At 47.7% G+C, this 26695-nt stretch overlaps 1 protein-coding gene across 1 annotated transcript in view; it reads left to right on the forward strand.

Annotated features, from left to right (window-relative positions):
* The window catches only part of sema4gb (sema domain, immunoglobulin domain (Ig), transmembrane domain (TM) and short cytoplasmic domain, (semaphorin) 4Gb), a 254681-nt gene that overhangs the window by 184997 nt on the left and 42989 nt on the right, over positions 1-26695 (forward strand). The window contains exon 9 of the mRNA XM_070876489.1: positions 16494-16669. Coding sequence (XP_070732590.1) covers positions 16494-16669 — 176 coding nt within the window. The remainder of the gene's footprint in view (positions 1-16493; positions 16670-26695) is intronic.

Raw genomic sequence — 26695 nt, forward strand, 5'->3', positions numbered from 1 at the left:
TTGTGGGAGCTTGCTGTGTGCAAATTGGCTACGGCGTTTCGCACATTACAACAGTGAGTACTGTTGTGTCTGTGATGTACTTATGAATGACTCCACGAGGCAATGTGTTGCCATCAAACTGTAGTGACCTTGGTCCTTTTATTCGTAACTTCAGAGTGAGGCACAAGCATGGTGGGCAGCATTTTATACTGGGCCCTGCATGTGACCCTCAGGTCTCCCACCGCAGTGCCCTCTGGTGGACAGCCTCTGCCACAGGGGCAGGAAACCCCGGTCTCCACCAGCTGCACCCTCTAGTGGTGCCAGCATAGTATAAAAAAGGAGGGAGAGAGAAAACAGGGAATTATAGACCGGCCAGCCTGACATCGGTAGTGGGTAAAATGATGGAATCAATTATTAAGGATGTCATAGCAGTGCATTTGGAAAGAGGTGACATGATAGGTCCAAGTCAGCATGGATTTGTGAAAGGGAAATCATGCTTGACAAATCTTCTGGAATTTTTTGAGGATGTTTCCAGTAGAGTGGATAAGGGAGAACCAGTTGATGTGGTATATTTGGACTTTCAGAAGGCGTTCGACAAGGTCCCACACAAGAGATTGATGTGCAAAGTTAGAGCACATGGGATTGGGGGTAGTGTACTGACATGGATTGAGAACTGGTTGTCAGACAGGAAGCAAAGAGTAGGAGTAAATGGGTACTTTTCAGAATGGCAGGCAGTGACTAGTGGGGTACCGCAAGGTTCTGTGCTGGGGCCCCAGCTGTTTACACTGTACATTAATGATTTAGATGAGGGGATTAAATGTAGTATCTCCAAATTTGCGGATGACACTAAGTTGGGTGGCAGTGTGAGCTGCGAGGAGGATGCTGTGAGGCTGCAGAGCGACTTGGATAGGTTAGGTGGGCAAATGCATGGCAGATGAAGTATAATGTGGATAAATGTGAGGTTATCCACTTTGGTGGTAAAAACAGAGAGACAGACTATTATCTGAATGGTGACAGATTAGGAAAAGGGGAGGTGCAAAGAGACCTGGGTGTCATGGTACATCAGTCATTGAAGGTTGGCATGCAGGTGCAGCAGGCGGTTAAGAAAGCAAATGGCATGTTGGCCTTCATAGCAAGGGGATTTGAGTACAGGGGCAGGGAGGTGTTGCTACAGTTGTACAGGGCATTGGTGAGGCCACACCTGGAGTATTGTGTACAGTTTTGGTCTCCTAACCTGAGGAAGGACATTCTTGCTATTGAGGGAGTGCAGCGAAGGTTCACCAGACTGATTCCCGGGATGGCGGGACTGACCTATCAAGAAAGACTGGATCAACTGGGCTTGTATTCACTGGAGTTCAGAAGAATATGAGGGGACCTCATAGAAACATTTAAAATTCTGACGGGGTTAGACAGGTTAGATGCAGGAAGAATGTTCCCAATGTTGGGGAAGTCCAGAACCAGAGGTCACAGTCTAAGGATAAGGGGTAAGCCATTTAGGACCGAGATGCGGAAGAACTTCTTCACCCAGAGAGTGGTGAACCTGTGGAATTCTCTACCACAGAAAGTTGTTAAGGCCAATTCACTAAATATATTCAAAAAGGAGTTAGATGAGGTCCTTACTACTAGGGGGATCAAGGGGTATGGCGAGAAAGCAGGAATGGGGTACTGAAGTTGCATGTTCAGCCATGAACTCATTGAATGGCGGTGCAGGCTAGAAGGGCCGAATGGCCTACTCCTGCACCTATTTTCTATGTTTCTATGTTTCTATGTTTCTATACACAGTGTAAATCTTATTGATAGTACATCAGGTAACAAGTCTCCATCTTATGCATCTATACAGTGACTACACAGAGAGTATATCTATAGTCTGCATATATAACAACTATACTCCAAAGGTACTTCATTGGCTGTAAAGTGCTTTGAGACATCCGGTGGTCATGAAAGGCGCTATATAAATCCAAGTCTTTCTTTTTTAACTGCCCTCTGAAGTGGTTTTGCAAGTCACTCCATTATCACAACCTTCTCAGGGTAACTGGGGATGCCAGCCTTGTCAGCGACACCAGCTACCATACAGACTTGACAGAGCAAGGTCTTGGTCCACTGGCAAAGGGATCCAAGACAATTGGATACCAGGCTCTGCTGCATGGGCCTAGCACTCAGTTATTTTAATTGTAGCAAATCATTCTAGTTTTAATTATTAGTATTTTAACCATGTCATTACAAATATTGTTTAGTGCTAGTCATGAAATAATTTTGATGTTGGTTAATGTAATTATTGATCATTAAAATAATTCTTTAGTTAGCTGAACCCAAGTGATCCTGAGTTCATGTCAGGATTTGCTCTTCCCACGATCGTGGACTGTGTCCCCGATCCGCAAGTAAACATGGAAATTACGGGGCAGTAGAGCGCACTGACTTTGAGGTGGTGCAGTGTGGAGGGGCGGAGATCTGACGCTCCGCTGAATTCCCAATCCTATCGCACTGCCACAGGGAAGATGCTGAGCACCGTCGCCCATTCAGAGGAAGCGTCCCCAGAAGGCTGACCTCCGTGCAGCTGGCCCAGGGGAGATTTCATTTGAGGTATATTGGAGCGTGGGCAGTTACAGCGAGAGACTGGAGGGATGTGATCGGGGCCCAGGAGAGGCGTGAGTTCGGGGCCCGAGGCCCAGGGGCAGCATGGGCCAGCCCACAATGCGATATGTGTGCGCACTAGGTCTGTGCAACAGAACAGGTCTCCAGTCGTCTTGGATAACCCTTGCTATTGGACCAAGACCTAGCTCTGTCAAGCCCGTGTGGTGGCTGGTGTGGAACGGCCATCACATGTTTAAAAAAAATCCACGTACAGGCATCTTCCACCCTTCAGGATGTAATTCGGGATCGGGAATATTAGGTCCTTCATTGAAACACCTGTGAACTCATCCTTTTTTGGCGTGGAAGCAAGTCATCTTCGTTTCGAGGGACTGCCTATGATGATGACAAAATTATGAGGAGCCTAGATAGAGTAGATAGCAAGGACCTGTTTCCCTTAGCAGAGGTGGTCAATAACCAGGGGGTATAGATTTAAAGCAGCTGGTGGAAGGATTAGAGAGGAGAGGAGGAAACATTCCTTCACCCAGAGGGTGGTGGGGGTCTGGAATTCACTGCTTGAAAAGGTGGTCAAGGCAGAAACCTTCACCATGTTTAAAAAGTGCTTGGATGTGCACTTGAAGAACCATGACCTACAGGGCTACGGACCGAGAGCTGGAAAATGGGATTAGGCTGGGTGGCTCTTGGCTGCCGGCGCGGACACGATGGGTCGAAATGGCCTCCTTCTGCACCGTAATTTTTCTCTGATTCTCCCTCCCGGTACAAGGTCCAGAGCAGCTGTAGTTGCGACCTGGAGTCAGGAGTCAAGTCACTCTTGACTCCCAGGGACTGCCGAAGAAGAAGAGCTGTGGCTTGTGTTCAGGCTAACTCCCCCGACTGTTCAGTGAACGGTCTTGGTGGGAGCAGGAAGGGGGGGAAACAGTCGGCCAAATGGCACCCCCTGAAAATAATGATCATAATTTCCATCTGCTTTCCGGCTGATGGAAGGGGAAGAAGCAGATTATTACGACCGCTTGTCGACGAAAAATAATGAATGTCCTCATTTTATTTGCCTGGTTCTGTAATTTGCTACAAGAACAGCCTTGTGTGCTAATCAGATCACAAGCTGGCCACGCTTCTGTGGAATTCTGTGGTTAATTCCCAGCTAACCAACACCCTCGATATTTTCTCACAGTGCCAAGTCTCCAACTGCATGATTCACAGCTGTAGACCTGCTGCAAGAACTTTATTGAGTCGTCAGGCTTTCTCTCAGCTGAGTCACAGCAATCTGCACAGCTTCATAAATCACACACCTTTTTTTTAATCGTGATACAGTTTCTGGCCCCTTTTCAGATCTGTTAAAGTGACTTCCACACTGGTGGTTAATACAGGAGGCCCATTAATATAAGATAGTCACCAAGAAATCAAATAGGGAATTCAGAAGAAACTTCTTTATTCAGAGGGTGGTGAAAATGTGGAACTCGCTACCACAGGGAGTGGTTGAAGCGAATAGTATAGATGGATTTAAGGGGAGGCTGGACAAGCGTATGAGGAAGAAAGACAGAGGGTTATGTTGATAGAGTTGGTTGAGGAAGGATGGGAGGAGGCTCGATGAAGCATAAACGCCGGGTATGGACTGGTTCAGTGCTGTATATTCTATGTAATTCTACATAATGCATTTTTACCCCCCTCCAAATTTTCTCCGCCCCTGAAGATGCTGATGACTGATGTCCAATGATACGTCATCAATGTACCTTGCTCTTGATGTAGGCCGGTTGACAGCAAGTGGGAGGTGGGTGGGGGGAAGAGGTGTGGGTCACAGTCGAATCCGATCCTGCCCCTCACCCGATGTCCCTGCTCCAGGAAGAGTTACTTGAGATGGAATCCCTGGCTGATATCTCTTCCCTGGCCCAGGGTCACTGAGACCAAGAGTCAAACCTCCACCGGCCAAGCAAAACCACTTCTTCCACACAGTATTTGATTTGATTTTTAAATTACTGCCTGCTCCACCATAGAACGGCATAGAATGTATGGCACAGAAATAGGCCATTCGGCCCAACTTTTCCATGCTGGCGTTTATGTTCCACACGAGCCTCCTCCCACCTTACTCCATTTCACCCTCTCAGCAGTATCCGTGTTGCTCGCTGATAATCTATGAATTGGATGCGTAGCTGCATTAATGGGGCTGTGTATACCCCTGGCACGCCAGGATAAGACAATGAAGGTAATTGCCAAAAAAAAACAGAGGATTGATGAGGAGAATTTTATTTATACAGCGAGTTGTTACGATCTGGAATGCACTGTCTGACAGGGTAGTGGAAGCAGATTCAACAGTAACTATCAAAAGGAAATTGGATAGGAAAAGTTAGTAGGGCTAAGGGAAAAGAGCTGTGTAGGAGTTCCAAGTAGAGCACTTGCTTTGGGAGTCTTGTGTCAGGCATGCAGACAATGTGGCCCGCCCAAGTGCGGTCGAGTGTGGTCAGTTCTCCGATACTGGGGATGTTGGCCTGGTCAAGGACGCTCATGTTGGTGCGCCTGTCCTCCTAGGGGATTTGCAGGATCTTGCGGAGACATTGTTGGTGGTATTTCTCCAGCGATTTGCGGTGTCTACTGTATATGGTCCACGTCCCTGAGCCTATAGAGTCGCTGCAATGCTCCACCTCACACTCAACAAGCTCCCCGCTCGAGTGGAACTAAACTACAGAACCAGCGGGAACATGTTCAACCTTCGCCGTCTCCAGGCCAGATCCAAGACCGTCCCATCCTTTGTCATCGAGCTACAGTAGGTGGACCACGCTTGCGTCTGCGCACATTCAGAGGCTGAACTCCAAGTCATAGTCACCATCTTCACTGAGGCGTATGAAAGCATGGGAAAAGAGCAGGACTAATTGGAGAGCTCTTTCAAAGAGCCGGCACAGGAACGATGGGCTGAATGACCACCTTCTGTGCTGTGTGAGTCTATGTCCCTTTAAGGCTAGTGCTTCAGGTATTTACAGCAGGGGGGAGCTGTGTAGATAGTCACACACTGAGGTCAATTCAAAGTTAATTGTTGAGGGAAGGTTCCATCGATTGGCAGCTGCTTTTACTTCATTCAAACCAGCAGGATTGCCCAGCTTTCTCTCTCTTTATTGTACTTTTCATAAGCTTAATGTTTTGCGAACGTGCCCTCGACCTTTGTATGGATCGATAGAAGAATACTGTTTAGACTTTAAAGATTGTAAATCCTTTTGAGCAGTCCGTATAATCTTCCGGTTCTGTTTTAAATCCAACCTGTCAGAACATGAATTGCCACTTATTTCAGTTCCAGTCTGGAGTGTAGGGGGTGGGCGGAACTTGCCACCTTCCTTCAGGCCCATTGCGGTATCGGGGCGGTAAGTCCTTTCCAACAGGGGGCAAGCGGATGGTCTGACCCACGCGGAACTTTCCGGCGCACCCCATGTTTCTGACCCGCCCGGCGCGCTGACCCGTTGTCGGCCATGCGCCAACCTCCTACTGACTGGCGGCGACCCCTTTTCGCCCCGCGGGGGAAATTGCCCCCACTGGAGCGTGGCATCTGCGCGGGGTCGGTGCCCCCGATAGCGTCTCCTGGCGGGAAGTTGCCAGTGGCTGGGCGTCGCGTCCGTCCTTAAAGGGGAGGGCTCACTGCGGCGGCCAACATTTTATTTTTAATTGTCGGCCAACGTTGCAGGCGGCCCAACAATGGTGGGCCACGGGTTCGGCTAGGCTGCCAACTGGCAGCTCGATACCTCCTCTTGGCCCGGCTGAAACCCTCGTTGGTGGGCTCAACATAGGCCTCGCTGACCTACATTGGTTCCCAGTTAAGCAACGCCTCGATTTCAAAATTCTCATCCTTATTTTCAAATCCCCCCCATGGCCTCACCCCTCCCTATCTCTGTAATCTCCTCCAGCCCCCAACCCCCCCCCTCGGATTGTCTGAGCTCCTCTAATTCTGCCCTCTTGAGCATCCCTGATTATAGTCGCTCAACCATTGGTGGCTGTGCCTTCTGTTGCCTGGGCCCCAAGCTCTGGAACTCCCTGCCTAAACCTCTCCACCTCTCTACCTCTCTTTCCTCCTTTAATACACTCCTTAAAGCCTACTTCTATGACCAAACTTTTGGTCACCTGCCCTAATTTCTTCTTATGTGGCTTGGTGTCAAATTTTATGTCTTATAATACTCCTGTGAAGCGCCTTGGGATGCTTCACTATGTTAAAGGCGCTATATAAATACAAGTTGTTGTTGTTTGTCAGGGTTTGCACACCACACAAGTGCTCACTGAATTGTTCCTCACTCGGAGTAATTCATAACATCTGCTCCATAATTATCACCTGTAATTCCTCCTGTACCTCATTATAGAGGATTTTTTTTAAATAAAAGAGAATTTGGATCAGTTTAGGCAGATCCACCAAGAAATGGCAGATGGATTGTAATACAGATTAATGTAATGCATGCTTTGGACAGGAAATCTGTGTATACAACAAATGAATTCCATCAGCAAAGCTGGCAAAGTAACAGATTTGGTTGTGATTATTGAGCATTATGACTGAAAGCACCCAGCCAACGTGAAACTGTTATCATACAATCATGTACTGGGATACAACTCACAAACATTACATTGTGAGACAAAACATGTTGTTTTAACTTTGTGAGACCATATTTGGATTAAAGAAAAGAAAGACTTGCATTTATATAGCGCCTTTCACGACCACCTGACGTCTTAATGCGCTTTACTGTCAAAGAAGTACTTTTGAAGTGTAGTCACTGTTGTAAGGTGGGAAACACGGCCGCCAATTTGTGCACAACAAGCTCCCGCAAACAACAATGTAATAATGACCTAGATAATCAGTTTTTGTTAAGTGGATTGAGGAATAAATATTGGCCAGGACACCAGGGATAACTTCCCTGCTCTTCTTCGAAATAGTGCCATGGGATCTTTTACGTCCAGCTGAGAGAGCAGACAGGGCCTCGGTTTAACGTCACATCCAAAAGACGAATTATTATGTGTGATTTTGATACTCTCTGTCCTGGAAAGTACGTTGCTGCATTGTGATAGTTCAGAGACAGAGAACAACAACAATAACAACAGCTTGCATTTATATAGCACCATTCACATAACAAAATGTCTTCACAAGCGTTTCCAATCAAAATTGGACGCTGAGCGACAGAAGGAGATATCAGAACAGCCCTTTAAGTGAAGGGGAGAGACTTGGTGATGCACACGCGTTGTGACGTCATCTCCGCTCCGCCGCTGAGTGATAGCGGCAGAGACTTAGTCCCGCCTCAACTTCCGCCCTTCACCAGGACTTACCGCCGCACTTCCGTCCCACTGTGGCCGACTTCCGGTCTGACGAGAAAAAAAGTTTAAAGTGCAGAAAATCGCTCGGAATGCCGCCTCATCGCGCCCGGTGGTAAAAAACGGTAAATAATCGTGGATGCGCCAGCTTTCTGCCGTGCCTGAATTTCGGCCCCCCCCCCCCCACAGATTACAAAAGCAAAGGAAGTTATGATGAGCCTTTATGAAACACTGGTTCGGCCTCAACTGGAGTATTGTGTCCAATTCTGGGTGCCGTGCTTTAGGAAGGATGTGAAGGTCTTAGAGAGGGTGCAGAAAAGATTTACGAGAATGGTTCCAGGGATGAGGGACTTCAGTTACGTGGATAGACTGTTCTCCTTAGAGTAGAGAAGGTTGAGAGGAGATTTAATAGAGGTGTTCAAAATCATGAGGGGTCTGGACAGAGTAGATAGAGAGAAGCTGTTCCCATTGGCGGAAGGGTGGAGAACCTGAGGACACACGTTTAAGGTGATCAGCAGAAGATCCAAAGGCGACATAAGGAAGAACGTTTTTACGCAGCGAGTGGTTAGGATCTGGAATGCACTGCCTGAAAGGGAGGTGGAGGCAGACTCAATCGTGGCTTTCAAAAGGGAGTTGGATAAGTTCCTGAAGGAAAAAAAAATGCAGGGCTACGGGGAAAGGGCCGGAGGAGTGGGACTAGCTGAAGTGCTCTTGCAGAGAGCCGGCACAGCTTGACGGGCCGAATGGCCTCCTTCTGTGCTGTAACCATTCTATGATTCTATGATTAAGAAGTGGCTGATGAGTGTCCCCCCTACTGCAGTGCAAGGGAGCTGAGCGAACATCAGTGGGGAGGATTATTAACCCACCGTGCTACAGTAATTAAACCATCTCACCCACGAATGCTAATTCAAGCCTCACATAAGGTCAGGTCCTGTATCTATTCCACCAGTGGCTCCTCGGCAACCACGATTTAAATGGAAATAGTGCAAATGAAATACATCTGGAGGAGTGGGTTTGGGAAATCTTTTTAAAAAAAGGATGTTTAAGTTCACTTACCATTCCTTTGGCCTGTTTGGGTTGCGAAAGAAATGCTAATGCGGAGGCTTCTTTGGTTTCGATGTTATTGTTTTTCCCCTCCTACTCTAAAGCTGATGACTCGCTTTGAAGCACGGTTCCATCAGCGTCAGTGGACCGCTGGCACATTGCCCATGTGGTCATTGCTGGTGGTGCTTACGTCCTGACACTGAGTGTCATCAGCTCACTGAACAATGCCGACATAAGCAATTATTTTTGGAAATAGGTCACTCATTAACTGCTCTGCCTCAGAGTGGTGCTTGGTCACACAGACCCGCAAGGTCCGAATTGAGTGCCAGGTCTGTCGTCCATTAGCTGAGTTCAGCTGGGGGTGCTCACTCAACACACCACTGCCCATGTCCTAGCTCGCACTGAGTCCCGCTCACCCATCACCCCTGTGCTCGCTGACCTACATTGGCTCCCGGTGCAACCACGCCTCGATTTTAAAATTCTCACCCGTGTTTTAATATCCCTCCCCAGGGATGGCCTCACCCATCCCTGGCTCTGTAACCTCCTAAAGTCCTACATCCCTCCAGATTTCTGTGCCCCTCCAATTTTGGCCTCTTGCGCATCCCCGATTTTAATCGCTCCACCATTGGCGGCCGTGCCTTCAGCTGCCTGGGCTCTGAGCTCGAGAATTCCCTCCCTAAACCTCTCCGCCTCTCTACCTCCTACTTTAAGACGCTCCTTAAAACCTATATTTGACGAAGGTCACCTGACCTAATATCTCCATATGTGGCTCGGTGTCAAATTTTGTTTTATAACGCTCCTGTGAAGCACCTTGAGACGTTTTACTACATAAAAGAAAAAAGAAAGATCTGCATTTATGTAGCGCCTTTCACGACTATCAGATGTCTCCAAGAGCTTTACAGCAGATGAAGTACTATTGGGGTGTAGTCACTGTTGTAATGTGGGAAACACAGCAGTCAGTTTGCGCACAGCAAACTCCCACAAACAACAATGTGATAATGACCAGATCATCTGTTTTTTTGTTATGTCGATTGAGGGATAAATATTGGCCCCAGGACAACAGGGATAACTCCCCCTGCTCTTCTTCGAAATAGTGCCGCGGAATCATTTGCGTCCACCTGAGAGGGCAGAAGGGACCTCGGTTTAATGTCTCATCCGAAAGACGACACCTCCGACACTGCAGCACTCCCTCAGTATTGCACTGGGAATGACGGCCTAGATTTTCGTGCTCAAGTCAAGGTGCTATCTAAATGCTGTTTTATTAGAACGAGTCTTTGCTAAAAAACAAGCCTTTGTGATGTCACAACGAATTCCAATCTCTTCTTGCCGTTGGGTTTAATTCCCTCTGTGTGCTTTTTTTTAAACACACCCACTAATGTATTTCCCTAAATTAACGGATATTAACGCTTTTGAAATAAGCAGAGGGAATTCATTGAAAAGCATTCAGGCATGTTTTCCAGCAGTAATCACTGGATCGAGATCAGGAATGGGATCCCTGGTACATAGACATCGAGATTAGTTGTAACGCCTGAACAACTGCCGCGGTTTAGGATGGAACGTAAGAACAGGAGTAGACCATTCAGCCCCTTGAGCCAGTTTCGCTATTCAATTAGATCACGGCTGACCTCGACTGAACACCATCCATCTGCCTTGGTTCCATAACCCTTAATACTCTTGCCGAACAAAAATTTATCAATCTCAGTTTTTGAAATTTTCAATTGAGCCCCCAGCCTCCACAGCATTTTGGGGGCGAGAGTTCCAGATTTCCACTACCTTGTGTGAAGAAATGCATCCTGACATCACCCAAGAACGGCCTACCTCTAATTTTAAGCCCCTGTACTGCCCCATCAGAGGAGATAGTTTCTCTCTATCTACCTTATCAAGTCCTTCAATCATCTTAGAGTCGTAGAATGGTTACAGCACAGAAGGAGGCCATTCGGCCCGTCGAGCCCGTGCCGGCTCTCTGCAAGAGCACTTCAGCTAATCCCACTGCCCCGCCCTTTCCCTGTAGCCCTGCAATTTTTTTCCTTCAGGTACTTATCCAACTTCCTTTTGAAAGCCATGATTGAGTCTGCCTCCACCACCCTTTCAGACAGTGCATTCCAGATCCTAACCACTCGCTGCGTAAAAATTTTTTTCCTCATGTCGCCTTTGGTTCTTCTGCCAATCACCTTAAATCTAGTGTCCTCTGGTTCTCGGCCCTTCTGCCAATGGGAACAGTTTCTCTCTATCTACCCTGTCTGGACCCCTCATGATTTTGAACACCTCCATCAAATCTTCTCTCAACCTTCTCTACCCTAAGGAGAACAACCCAGCTTCTCCAGTCTGTCCACGTAACTGAAGTCCCTCGTCCCTGAAACCATTCTTGTAAATCTTTTCAGCACCTTCTCTAAGACCTTCACATCCTTCCTAAAGTGTGGTGTCCAGAATTGGACACACGACTCCAGTTGAGGCTGAACTAGTATTTTATAAAGACTCATCATAACTTCCTTTTCTTAATCACCTGAATCAGATCGCCCCTTTATCTTCTAAACTCAAGCCTACTTTATGCAACCTGTCCTCATAATTTAACCTTTTTAGCCCATGTATCATTCTGCTAAAGCTGGGATTTTCCTGCTCGATATATCTCAGTGTCCATGATGGGCAGTGCCTTTTTAAAAAAAATAATTGCTGGTGTAATATTTCAAGAGTAAAGTTACAACACAGTTGAAAGGTCCTCAACAATGTACCCTTGGTCCAAGCAGACAATTCAATTTGTAGTGTCACCTACTTTCCTTCCAGTTTCATAGAATGATAGAAATTTACAGCACTGAAGGAGGCCATTTTGGCCCATCGTGTCCGCTCCGGCTGACCAAGAGCTATCCAGCCTAATCCCACTTTCCAGCCCTCGATCCATAGCCCTGTAGGTTACGGCACTTCAAATGCATATCCAGGCACTTTTTAAATGTGGTGAGGATTTCTGCCTCTACCACCCTTTCTGGCAGTGAGTTCCAGACCCCCACCACCCTCTGGATGAAAAAATGTCCTCTCTAAAGCTCCTACCAATGACTTTAAATCTATGCCCCCTGGTTGTTGACCCCTCTGCTAAGGGCCGCCCCGACCTGTGTGAGAACACCACCGCAGGTCGGGGCTATAAATGGAGCTGGAGCGCCGGGCCCTGGAACATTGTGGTGGAGGTGCAGCGAATGAGGGTACGGGGCCCAGAAGAGGCGAGGGCCCAGGGGCAGCAGGGGCCAGCCCACACTGTGATATGTGTGTGCACTAGGTCCGTGCAGCAGAGCTGCTCTCCAGTCATCCTGATTCCAGCTTTGCCACTGGATAAAGGCCTAGCTCCATCGAGCCCGTGTGGTGGCTGATGTGCAACGGTCACCACACGTTAAAAAAATCCACGCACAGGCATCTTCCACCCCCTCAATTGGAGTTCAGGACTGGAACATCGGGTCCTTCATTGAAACACCTGTGAACTCTTGTGGAAGCAAGTCATCCTCGTTCGAGGGACCACCTATGATGGTGTGATGATCAAGCCCTTATAATTTTATACACCTCAATAAGGTCTTCCCTCAGCCTCCTCTGTATCAAAGAAAACAACCCCACCCTATCCAACCTTTTGTGGACATAGCTAAAATATTTGGACTTTAGAGATGCTTGTTTTCTGACTGCCTGTCATTTAAGTCATTGAAATTTGACTCCTCAAGTTTTCAATGGATGCATGTAATCTGAATGCATTGTAAACACACCTCTGTCCTGCGTTGACCCTCGAAACGCAGAAATGCCTGTGTTCAAATGAATGCCCAAATAACCTGTAATAGTATTGCTGGAATGATTTGCAGGACCACGTGAAGAGTGATATGTGGATTACTCAGTGTGATCACCTCTATGTGCAGAAGGGGCTCTGTTCTGGCAGCTTTGGTGGGCGGTGCCTCTTTTCTATTGAGAAATTCAGGTAAAGGACCAGACTCTGTGACACAGGAGACAACAAAGATCAAAGACAACAGAAGAGAAGTTAAAGCAAACCAAGAAGCAGTGACCTGAATCATGGGGCTGGATTTTCGGTTTTGATGTTTTTGAGGCGGAAATGGTGGTGGGGCAGGAAAGTTAGTGCCCGGGAACAGTTTGCGCCTCAGTAAGTAACGTTGGGCAGCTGGGCCCTGAGTCAGGGGGCGCAGCACTGAGGGAGGCGCTGTACACCCCTCTTAGGCACTAGCATGGGAAACTCCCGAGCTAAAGAGCCAGGCCGAGAGACGCCTGGGGGGGGAGGGAGGGGGGGAATGTAAAACAAAAAGCCAAAAAACATTCCCAAAAGCCACCACAACATAAATATTTTTTTTTAATTAAGAAAAAAAAATCACACTTACCTTAGGAGTCCATTACTTACTGCGCCACTGTCGGTATCGTTGGACCGCCTGATTTCCCAGGCATTCACTGCGGGACGTGCTTCGGGGCATACGGCTCGGGCAAGAGTCAAAACTTACGCCGGTGTCGCAACTAGGGGCGTTGCACACCCGCTGAGCTCTTCCGGGCGGTGCTGCTCCACACTGCAAAACTGGACCCGAGGATCCCTGCGGGGCGCTGGAGGCTGACCGCCCGCCCAGAACACCTCACCGCTGCCATTGCCGCCGCTCCGGAGTAAAAAACGCAGTGCAGAGGAGCCAGAAATTCGTCCCTTAGGGTTTAAAGGATTGGGACAGGGAGAAAAAAGAAGATAAGATAAGGTTTAACAGAGAGGTTTTAAGTTTTAGACTGAGAGGTCTTCTTTTGGTCAGCCATGCATCTTCCAAATGTGGAGACCCATCACTATACTTAAGAGTTTGCATACCAAACCAAATACATGCGTTTGGCTGATACAGAGGGCAGATAGAAGAAAAAATAAAGAGTAAATTCGAACGTTGGAACATCCTTGTATGATTTAGTAGTACATAGGAACTGCTCGACGAAAAAAGACCAAGGTCCATCTAATTTGACTTCTGCCACCCCTGTAGTCACATGATACAATGGTCCTGGAGTTGCTGACCAATCACAGCAATCAATCTCTATCAACGCGTCTACAACAGACCCAGAGATGAGGCGAGGAAAATTCCCAGTGGTGGAGAGCTTTGGGAACTATATGCCCCAAAGTCTCGTGCTCCTCCAAACCATTGCTACACTCAGCGCATGTCATGTACACTCAGCACGAGACTCCCAAAGCAAGCGCTCTACTTGGAACTCCTACACGGCAAGCGAGCCCCAGGTGGGCAGAGGAAACGTTTCAAGGACACCCTAAAAGCCTCCTTGATAAAGTGCAACATTCCCATCGACATCTGGGAGTCCCTGGCCAAAGACATAGAAACATAGAAACATAGAAAATAGGTGCAGGAGTAGGCCATTCGGCCCTTCTACCCTGCACCGCCATTCAATGAGTTCGTGGCTGAACATGCAACTTCAGTATCCCATTCCTGCTTTCTCGCCATACCCCTTGATTCCCCCTAGTAGTAAGGACTTAATCTAACTTCTTTTTGAATATATTTAGTGAATTGGCCTCAACAACTTTCTGTGGTAGAGAATTCCACAGGTTCACCACTCTCTGGGTGAAGAAGTTTCTCCTCATCTCGGTCCTAAATGGCTTACTCCTTATCCTTAGATGTGTCCCCTGGTTCTGGACTTCCCCAACATTGGGAACATTCTTCCTGCATCTAACCTGTCTGAACCCATCAGAAATTTAAACGTTTCTATGAGGTCCCCTCTCATTCTTCTGAACTCCAGTGAATACAAGCCCAGTTGATCCAGTCTTTCTTGATTGGTCAGTCCCGCCATCCCGGGAATCAGTCTGGTGAACCTTCGCTGCACTCCCTCAATAGCAAGAATGTCCTTCCTCAGGTTAGGAGATCAAAACTGTACACAATACTCCAGGTGTGGCCGCACCAAGGCCCTGTACAACTGTTGCAACACCTCCCTGCCCCTGTACTCAAATCCCCTCGCTATGAAGGCCAACATGCCATTTGCTTTCTTAACCGCCTGCTGTACCTGCATGCCAACCTTCAATGACTGATGTACCATGACACCCAGGTCTCGTTGCACCTCCCCTTTTCCTAATCTGTCACCATTCAGATAATAGTCTGTCTCTCTGTTTTTACCACCAAAGTGAATAACCTCACATTTATCCACATTATATTTCATCTGCCATGCATTTGCCCACTCACCTAACCTATCCAAGTCGCTCTGCAGCCTCATAGCATCCTCCTTGCAGCTCACACTGCCACCCAACTTAGTGTCATCCGCAAATTTGGAGATACAACATTTAATCCCCTCGTCTAAATCATTAATGTACAGTGTAAACAGCTGGGGCCCCAGCACAGAACCTTGCGGTACCCCACTAGTCACTGCCTGCCATTCTGAAAAATCCCCATTTACTCCTACTCTTTGCTTCCTGTCTGACAACCAATTCTCAATCCATGTCAGCACACTACCCCCAATCCCATGTGCTTTAACTTTGCACATTAATCTCTTGTGTGGGACCTTGTCGAAAGCCTTCTGAAAGTCCAAATATACCACATCAACTGGTTCTCCCTTATCCATTCTACTGGAAACATCCTCAAAAAATTCCAGAAGATTTGTCAAGCATGATTTCCCTTTCACAAATCCATGCTGACTTGGACCTATCATGTCACCTCTTTCCAAATGCGCTGCTATGACATCCTTATTAATTGATTCCATCATTTTACCCACTTCCGATGTCAGGCTGTTTTCTCTCTCCCTCCTTTTTTAAAAAGTGGGGTTACATTGGCTACCTTCCACTCCATAGGAACTGATCCAGAGTCAATGGAATGTTGGAAAATGACTGTCAATGCATCCGCTAGTTCCAAGACCACCTCCTTAAGTACTCTGGGATGCAGTCCATCAGGCCCTGGGGATTTATCGGCCTTCAATCCCATCAATTTCCCCAACACAATTTCCCGACTAATAAGGATTTCCCTCAGTTCTTCCTCCTTACTAGACCCTCTGACCCCTTTTATATCCGGAAGGTTGTTAGTGTCCTCCTTAGTGAATACCGAACCAAAGTACTTGTTCAAAGACCGCCCTAAGTAGAGGAAGTGCTTCCGGGAGGGCGCTGAGTACCTCGAGTCTCGTCGCTGAGAGCATACAGAAATCAAGCGCAGGCAGCGGAAGGAGCGTGCGGCAAACCAGTCCCACCCACCCTTTCCTTCAACCACTGTCTGTCCCACCTGCGACAGTGACTGTAATTCCCGTATTGGACTGTACAGTCACCTGAGAACTCACTTTTAGAGTGGAAGCAAATCTTCCTCGATTTCGAGGGACTGCCTATAATGATGATGACATGTCATGTCTCAAATGGCTCATACAGGTATACAGCGTCCCAAAATGTTAGCACCTCTGGGATCTCTTAGAAATACAGATGAGTCCCATACGAATGCTCCATTGTCCTGAAGTGTGATGCATGCTGCTTTATATGCTTGATTTTTATATGTAAAAATGAAAATGTAGATTTGGTTTCAAGTCACAAAGGATCCATAGTAAACTTGGAGAAAAGTTGATAGATGACTGCCTGGCACTGGCTATCTGTAACAGTGCAGTGCGTACATATATATATTTCTATACTTGATATGTTTGTGTCACAGAGCGATGAGGGAGGAATGAGAACTCTACAACGAAAGTGGACATCTTTTCTAAAGACCCGAATTGTGTGTTCCATCCCAGAGTATGGCTTCTATTTCAACATCCTGAGGGGTATCTATGTTTTGAACCAGGGAAGCTGGCAAAGCACCATATTCTATGGGGTGTTCATATCGCAATGGTGAGTACAAATACTGCATTCAGAAAATGGTGGAATGTGACAAGCAAAATGGTACATGTCAAGGCGTCTTTTGTGTGAAATGTTAAACTGAGGCCCCAGTCTGGCTGTTGAGGTGGACGGAAGAAATACCATTTTCACTTTTGCGAGGAAGAGCAGGGGAGCTCTCCTGATGTCTGGGCCAATATTCATCCCTCAAACAGCACCACCTAAAACAAATGAGCTGGTTATTCATCATTGCTGTTTGTGGGACCTTGCTGTGTACAAACACACTGGCTGGCATGTTTACCGACAAAATAACAATGACACCACCTCAAAAGGAAATTCCCCGGTAGCAAAGCCTTTTGAGATGTCGTCAGGATGTGATAAAACACGATATAAGTTTTGGTAGAGTTGAATTCAGTTCTAAACCCCAGTTATAGCAGAATTTAACAGCAAGGCCTGATTAGCCACTGATTCCTGCCCGCAGACAGCCAGGTTGAGAGGCGAGTTGGAGGGGGGAAGGTAGGCCTGTGGCACCAGGCCACAGAGATAAAGGGGGTGGGGAGGGGGGCGCCGGTTGATTGGAGGGCGCAGGGGGGAAGTTGGAAGGGGATCGGGGGCTGGAGTGTGATGGGGGCTGGAAGGGGGTGGTCGGAAGGGAATCAGGGGCTAGAGTGTGATGGGGGTTGGGGGGGCGGGGGAGTCGGACGGCCAGAGGGGGATCGGGGACTGGAGGGGGGAGGTTGGAGGGCTGGAGGGGGATCGTGGGCTATAGGGGGTTGTCAGAAGGCTGGTGGGGGATTCGGGGGCTGGCGGGGGGATTGGGGGCTGGAGGGGGTAGGTCGGATGGCTGGTGGGGGATCGGGGGTTCGGTGGCTCATGATCGGAGGCCAGAGGGGGGATTGGAGATTAGAGGCCTCAGGGGGAGGTCGGAAAGGTCGGGGTGTGTCTGATTGCGGGAGGAGTGGTGAGGCAGGGACGTTAGTTCCAGCAGGTAAGTAGAAAGGCATTCGCCTCCTGGATCCAGCAGTCCTCGCCTCCCTTTAGCTGGCAGCTTCCCCGGGAAACCCAACCAGCCAGAGTTAAATTTAAAATGGTGGATTGCCGTGTGTCACAGAGCCTGATTATAATATTTTAAGTGTCACCCACCCTCCATCCCACCTCCGTTAAAACCACAAGTCGACAGGTTGGCAGTGGGCTGGGGGCGGGATTCAGATTTTTAACTCTTTAACCTCCCACCTGACCCCCCCCCCCAACGCACCGGGTGTTTGGAGTTAAAATTTCCCCCCAAATACATGGATGGCCTCAAGGCTGTTCATCAAAATGTTCTCGATTCCCAGAGAGAAGATAAAAAGGCAGAAAGCACCTTGTGATCCTTGTAGATTGGGCAATTCCTCATTCTGTAGAATATTACAGGTTGGAACACTTCTCTCACCTGATAAGGAGAGAAAGACGAGTGGGTGTGTTAACAGGATTCTCCAAACCACTTCTATACCAGGCATTGCCGGACTGTTGCAGGTTCCGGCTCCAGTGCTCCTGCTGATCAACAGCAACAACTTGTATTTATATAGCACCTTTAAAGTAGTGAAACGTCCGAAGGTGCTTCACAGGAGTATTATGAGATTTTTATTAAAAAATTGACACCAAGCCACATAAGGAGAAATTAGGGCAGGTGGTTTGGTCAAAGAGCTAGGTTTTAAGGAGCGTCTTGAAGGAGGAAAGAGAGGTGGAACGGCAGAGAGGTTTAGGGAGGGAATTCCAGCGCTTGGGGCCTCGGCAACAGAAGGCACAGCCACCAATGGTTAAACGATTATAATCAGGGATGCTCAAGAGGGCAGACTTAGAGGAGCGCAGATATCTCGGGGTGGGGGGGCGGGGGAGAGTTTACAGAGATAGGGTGGGGCAAGGCCATGGAGGGATTTGGAAACAAGGATGAAAATTTTGAAATCGAGGTGTTGCTTAACCAGAAGCTAATGTAGGTCAGTGAGCACAGGGGGTGATGGGTGAGCGGGACTTGGTGCGAGTTGGGACATGGTCAGCCGAGTAATGAAAAAAAATGACATGGTAAATGTGAGCAGTTTGCCAGATACCCTGGACAAGCTCCAGGAGAGCATGCATGGTTTACGCAAACTTCTTCCTACCCTCTCCTGATCCAGTAACTCGGCACGTTGAACCAAGGTTAGTGCCACTTGTAAACAGAAAGGCCCGGCAGGTATTGATCTTGGCTCACAAGAGAGTTAAAAGAACCAAACTTCAATCCACGCATTTTCCACAGTCACTGCAATAAAGTTAAAACCAAAAAACACTTTGTAACGTATTTCAACGCGTTAAATAATTAACTTCCACTCGGCAGATTCTTGTTTCACTTTTGGGAAGAAATGTTGCTGCAGACCATGCCTTTACCATCCTGGTCCACCTTTGTAAACAACCAAACTATGGAAGTAGAAGAATCCTAACTACTGGTTGATTCCAGAGATGAGGGGGTTGACTTATGAGGAAAGGTTGGGGAGGTTGGGCCTCTACTCATTGGAATTCAGAAGATTGAGAGGTGAAGGTATCGAAACATAAGATTATGAGGGGGCTTGACAAGGTGGATGCAGAGAGGATGTTTCCACTGATAGGGGAGACGAGAACTAGAGGGCATGATCTTAGAATAAGGGGCCGCCCATTTAAAACAGAGATGAGGAGGAATTTCTTCTCTCAGAAGGTTGTGAATCTGTGGAATTCACTGCTTCAGAGAGCTGTGGAAGCTGGGTCATTGAATAAATTTAAGACAGGGATAGACAGTTTCTTAACCGATAAGGGGATAAGGGGTTATGGGGAGCGGGCGGGGAAGTAGACCCGAGTCCATGATCGGATCAGCCATGATCTATTGAATGACGGAGCAGGCTCGAGTAACCATATGGCCTACTCCTGCTCCTATTTCTTATGTTCTTATCCTCATATCAAGCATTTCCTCACTCCCACCACAGCAGCAGTCCGGAGCCCTAATGGTGCTTTGTGGAAATAAAAAGCAGACAGTATTCCGGGATGGATTATACTCCTCTGGTTAGAGGAACATTCAATTGCAACTTGGCTCAGTAGTCAACTGAAAGTGGTCAGTTGTAATGTAGGAAACGCGACAGTCAATTTGCACACAGCAAGGTCCCAGAAATAGCAACGTGATAATAAGCAGATTGGCCACCACACTGGGGAGTACTCCCCTGCTGCTCCTTGAAATAGTGCTACGTAAACTCGGCTGCCCATGTCCTAACTCGCACCAAGTCCTGCTCACCCATCACCCCTGTGCTTATTGAACTACATTGGCTTCCGGTTAAGCAACGCCTTGATTTCAAAATTCTCATCCTTATTTTCAAATCCCTCCATGGCCTCGCCCCTCCATATCTCTGTAATCTCCTCCTGCCCCAACCTCCTCCCCGCACAAACCGTCCCTCCCCCCCCCCCCCCCCCCCCGAGATGTCTGCACTCCTCTAATTCTCCCCTCCTGAACATCCCTGATTATAATTGCTCAACCATTGGTGGCCGTGCCTTCTGTTGCCTAGGCCCCTAAGCTCTGGAACTCCCTGCCTAAACCTCTCCGCCTCTCTAACTCTCTTTCCTCCTTCAAGACACTCCTTAAAACCTACCTCTTTGACCAAGCTTTTGGTCACCTGTGGCAATTTCTACTCACGCGCCTTGGTGTCTAATTTTTATTTTATAACACTCCTGTGAAGTGCCTTGGAACGTATTACTACGTTAAAGGCACTGTATAAATATAAGTTGTTGTTATATGGGATCTTTCACATCTATTTGCAGACGGGCCTCGGTTTCATGCCTCATCTGAAAGATTCCATCACTGAAGTGTCGGTCTACATTTTTGCGCTCATGTCTCTGACTTCTGAGGCAAGAGTGCTAGCCACTGAACCACGGCTAACGCCAAAGACTCAAAGAGTAGAATATTCTTCTCTCCTGTTTATGTACGGTTCCACGGGCACTGAGAGCTCTCTCATATCACACCCCACAGTGCAAGCCTGCCGGTGATTCTATGTTGTCGACAGGGTCTTAACTGAGCTTGGGTGTCGCAGTGACTGGTTCTCTCATTCTCTCCTTGCAACCTTGGCTGTTCTCCCAAGGAATTTCCACCAATTAAATGGCCATGGCCTACTGACAGCTAAGGGTTCCTGTTCGGGTCGGAATTATCCCTGCTTCATTATTCATGGCCAGAGAATAAAAATAAATAACCATGTGGACGGCTGCCTTGCTGATATATGATCACTGCACAGTGCGGGCATTAGAGCATTTGCATCAAGGCGCGGTGAAATTTAACATTGGAAAACATCCAGGAGCGTAATCAGGTTAGACAGGGTAGATGCAGGGAGGATGTTTCCCCTGGCTGGAGAGTCTAGAACGAGGGGTCACAGTCTCAGAATAAGGGGTCGGCCGTTTAGGACTGAGATAAGGAGAAACTTCTTCACTCAGAGGGTGGTGAATCTTTGGAATTCTCTGCCCCAGAGGGCTGCGGAGGCTCAATCTTTGAGTATATTCAAGACAGAGATCGATAGGTTTTTGAATATTAAGGGGATCAAGGGATAGTGCAGGAAAGTGGAGTTGAGGTAGAAGATCAGCCATGATCTCATTGAATGGCGGAGCAGGCTTCAGGGGCCGAATGGCCTACTCCTGCTTCTATTTCTTATGGTCTTATGTAAATGTCAGAATTGTTCAAGTAGTCATTGAAGACTGGAAAAAAAATTCCTTGTGGGTAGCACTCTTGCCTGAGTCAGAAGATCATAAGAACATAAGAAATAGGAACAGGAGTAGGCCATTCAGCCCCTCGAGCCTGCTCCGCCATTCAATAAGATCATGGCTGATCTGATCAAGGACTCAGCTCCACTTCCCTGCCCGCTCCCCATAACCCTTTACTCCCTTATCACTCAAAAATCTGTCTATCTCCGCCTTAAATATATTCAATGACCCAGCCTCCATAGCTGTCTGGGACAGAGAATTCCACAGATTTACAACCTTCTGAGGGAAAAAGTTCCTCCTCATCTCAGTTTTAAATGGGCGGCCCCTTATTCTGAGACTATGTCCCCTTGTTTTAGTTTCCCCTATGAGTGGAAATATCCTCTCTGCATCCACCTTGTCAAACCCCCTCATTATCTTATACATTTCGATAAGATCACCTCTCATTCTTCTGAACAACGTGTATAGGCAGAGCCTACTCAACCTATCCTCATAAGTCAACCCCTCATCTCTGGAATCAGCCTCGTGAACCTTCTCTGCACATCCGTGGCTCTGTGAGTAGCATCCTCGCTTCTGAGTCAGAAGGTCGTGAGTTCAAGTCCCACTCCAGAGACTTGAGCACAAAATCCAGGTGAACACTCCAGTGAAGAAGTTACTCCTTATCTCGGTCTTAAATGGCCAACCCCCTTATCCTGAGACTGTGACCCCTGCTTCTCACCATCTGTAGAGCACTGGTTTGGCCGTACCTGTGTGACCTTCCATTGTTACACAACTGGCTTTTGTTTTTTTATATAAGCTTGAGTCTATAACTAACTGGAAATCATTTTTCTATAAAACTGCACAGAGGAGAAATTGAGTACACATGATCCAACTTACGCAGTCTGTATGACTCAGTGACCCAAGGCCATTACTTATTCCACAAAGGTGATGTTGTTCCCCAATACCAACCTTGGGAGGAGACCACAAGCACTGCGGTTATCCTTTCTCTCAACATGCTGCAGGTTTAGCGAAGCGAATAAAGAAATGCCCCTTGGCACCTTTGTCAGGTAACATAATCTGTCCCCGTGGAGACAGTGACTCATAATAGAAGGAAAGAATTTGGCTGGATGCTTCCAGTTCGAGCTGCCCCGATCTGCGGATCTCATTGTGTGGTAACTGTTATATATGGATTTGTATTTACTCTGTACAGTCACCAGAGGACTCATCCCCTGGAGTCCCAAGGGATCCCATAATTCCTTGGGAGCATATGTATTTAAGAAGTCTTCACAGGTTGGAGGCCTACTCTGGAGACCTGCAATAAAAGACTACAGTCACACTTTACTTTGAGCTCACAGTGTTCAGTCTGATTCTTCCTCTATACGCAACAACTGGCGACGAGATACAGATAACGAACCCAAAGATGCAGAAAACAGTGGGCATCCAGGAGAAATTTTTGGAGAGAGATGATTGGGAAACTTTTGTGGAGCGACTTGACCAATACTTTGTGGCCAACGAGCTAGATGGGGAAGAGAGCGCTGCCAAACGAAGGGCGATCCTCCTCACCGTCTGTGGGGCACCAACGTATGTCCTCATGAAGAATCTGCTCCCTCCGGCGAAACCCACGGAGAAATCGTACGACGATTTGTGCACACTGGTCTGAGAGCATGTGAACCCGAAGGAAAGCGTTCTGATGGCGAGGTACCGGTTCTACACCTACAAAAGGTCTGAAGGCCAGGAAGTGTAGAGTTATGTCGCCAAGCTAAGACGCCTTGCAGGACATTGCGAATTTGAAGGACATTTGGAGCACATGCTCAGAGACTTTTTCGTACTTGGCATTGGCCACGAAACCATACTTCGCAAACTTTTGACTGGAGGGACCCCAACCTTGAGTATGGCCATAGCGATAGCCCAGGCGTTCATTGCCACCAGTGACAATACGAAGCAATTCTCTGCACACAAGTGCTGCTACAAGTACTGTGAACAAAGTATTGTTTTCGAATCGTAACATACAGGGCAGGTCACAAATACCTGCAGCTGCACGTTCGCAGATGACTCAGAGTCCATCATCAAGGGTGATGAATGCAAGGCCATTAACACCTTGTTGGCGCTGCGGGGGTGATCATCATTTCCATTCATGCCGATTCAAAGAGTACGTTTGCAAGGGCTGTGGAACAATGGGACACCTCCAATGAGTGTGCAGGTAAGCTGCTAAGCCTGTTAAATCTACAAACCACCATGTTGCAGAGGAGGACAGATCCATGGAGGATCATGACGAACCAGAGCCTCAGATAGAGGAGGCAGAGGTACATGGGGTGCACACATTCACCACAAATTGCTGAATGTTGAACTAAATGGACTCTCAGTGTCAATGGAGCTGGACACGGGCGCGAGCCAGTCCATCATGGGCAAAAAGACTTTCGAAAGGTTGTGGTGCAACAAGGCATCAAGGCCAGTTCGCATGAAACTAAGAACTTACACAAAAGAACTGATTCCTGTAATCGGCAGTGCTACCGTAAAGGTCTCCTATGATGGAGCGGTGCACAAGCTACCACTCTGGGTGGTACCAGGCGATGGTCCCACGCTGCTCGGCAGGAGCTAGCTGGGAAAGATACGCTGGAACTGGGATGACGTCCAATCACTATCGCCCGCTGACGACACTTCGTGTGCCCAGGTCTTAAACAAATTTCCTTCGCTGTTCGAACCACGCATCGGGAAATTCCAAGGAGCAAAAGTGCAGATCCACTTAATTCCGGGGGCGCGACCCATCCATCACAAGGCGAGAGCAGTACCGTACATGATGAGAGAAAGGGTAGAGATCGAGCTACACCGGCTGAAACGAGAGGGCATCATTTCACCGATCGAGTTCAGTGAATGGGCCAGTCCTATTGTCCCAGTCCTCAAGGGAGATGGCACCATCAGAATCTGTGGCGATTACAAAGTAACTATCAATCGCTTCTCCCTGCAGGACCAATACCCACTACCAAAGGCTGACGACCTCTTTGCTTCGCTGGCGGGAGGAAAGACGTTCACAAAGCTGGATCTGACTTCAGCCTACATGACGCAGGAACTGGAGGAATCATCGAAGGCCCTCACCTGCATCAACACGCACAAGGGTCTTTTTGTTTATAACAGATGCCTGTTTGGAATCTGATCAGCAGCAGCGATATTCCAGGGAAACATGGAAAGTTTACTGAAGTCGGTCCCGCACACCGTGATCTTCCAGGATGACATCTTGGCCACAGGTCGGAACACAGTCGAGCACCTGCAGAACCTGGAGGAGGTTCTTAGCGACTCAACCGCCTGGGGCTCAGGTTAAAACACTCAAAGTGCGTTTTGCTGGCGCCTGAAGTGGAGTTCTTGGGAAGGAGGATTGCGGCAGACGGCATCAGGCCCACCAACGCGAAGATGGAGGCAATCGAGAACGCACTGAGGCCACATAACGTGACAGAGCTGCGGTCGTTTCTGGGACTCTTGAACTACTTTGGTAACTTCTTACTGGGTTTCAGCACACTGCTAGAACCACTGCATGTCTGACTATGAAAAGAGGGTGAAGGGGTTTGGGGCAAAGGCAAAGAAAATGCCTTTGTAAAAGTGAGAAAATTGTTATGCTCAAACAAATTGCTTGTGTTGTATGATCCATATAAGCGTTTGGTCCGAGCATGTGATGCATCGTCATATGGCGTCGGGTGTGTATTGCAACAAGCTAATGATTTCGGGAAACTGCAACCGGTTACTTATGCATCCAGGAGTCTGTCTAAGGCTGAGAGAGCCTACAGCCTGATTGAAAAAGAACCGTTAGCATGTGTCTATGGGGTAAAGAAAATGCATCAATACCTGTTTGGGCTAGAATTCGAATTGGAAACTGACCATAAGCCACTTATATCTCTGTTTTCCAAGACTAAAGGGATAAATACCAACGTATCGGCCCATTTCCAGAGATGGGCGCTCACGTTGTCCGCATACAACTACGCCATCCGCCACAGGCCAGGCACAGAAAACTGTGCCGATGCTCTCAGTAGGCTGCCATTGCCCACCACGGGGGTGGAAATGGCGCAGCCCGCAGACCTAGCCAAGGTTATGGAAGCATTTGAGAGTGAACAATCACCCGTCACTGCCCGGCAGATCAAAACCTGGACAAGCCAGGACCCCTTATTATCTCAAGTCAAAAGCTGTGTGCTTCACAGGAGCTGGTCCAGTGTCCCAGTGGAAATGCAGGAAGAGATAAAGCCGTTGCAACGGTGCAAAGATGAAATATCTATATAGGCAGACTGCCTTCTGTGGGGCAATCGTGTAGTGGTTCCCAAGAAGGGCAGAGACACTTTCATCAGTGACCTCCACAGTACCCACCCAGGCATCGTAATAAAGCAATAAAGAAAGGAAAAATAGATTACGAAGGTAAACTTGCGCAAAACATAAAAACGGATAGTAAAAGCTTTTACAGATATAAAAAACGGAAAAGAGTGACTAAAGTAAACGTTGGTCCCTTAGAAGATGAGAAGGGGGATTTAATAATGGGAAATGTGGAAATGGCTGAGACCTTAAACAATTATTTTGCTTCGGTCTTCACAGTGGAAGACACAAAAACCATGCCAAAAATTGCTGATCACAGGAATGTGGGAAGGGAGGACCTTGAGACAATCACTATCACTAGGGGGGTAGTGCTGGACAGGCTAATGGGACTCAAGGTAGACAAGTCCCCTGGTCCTGATGAAACGCATCCCAGGGCACTAAAAGAGATGGCGGAAGTTATAGCAGATGCATTGGTTATAATCTACCAAAATTCTCTGGACTCTGGGGAGGTACCAGCGGATTGGAAAACAGCTAATGTAACGCCTCTGTTTAAAAAAGGGGGCAGACAAAAGGCAGGTAACTATAGGCCGGTTAGTTTAACATCTGTAGTGGGGAAAATGCTTGAAACTATCATTAAGGAAGAAATAGCAGGACATCTAGATAGGAATAGTGCAATCAAGCAGACGCAGCATGGATTCATGAAGGGGAAATCATGTTTAACTAATTTACTGGAATTCTTTGAGGATATAACGAGCATGGTGGATAGAGGTGTACCGATGGATGTGGTGTATTTAGATTTCCAAAAGGCATTCGATAAGGTGCCACACAAAAGGTTACTGCAGAAGATAAAGGTATGCGGAGTCAGAGGAAATGTATTAGCATGGATCGAGAATTGGCTGGCTAACAGAAAGCAGAGAGTCGGGATAAATGGGTCCTTTTCGGGTTGGAAATCGGTGGTTAGTGGTGTGCCACAGGGATCGGTGCTGGGACCACAACTGTTTACAATATACATAGATGACCTGGAAGAGGGGACAGAGTGTAGTGTAACAAAATTTGCAG

Source organism: Pristiophorus japonicus, chromosome 3, assembly GCF_044704955.1.
Source record: "Pristiophorus japonicus isolate sPriJap1 chromosome 3, sPriJap1.hap1, whole genome shotgun sequence".
NCBI lineage: Eukaryota > Metazoa > Chordata > Chondrichthyes > Pristiophoridae > Pristiophorus > Pristiophorus japonicus.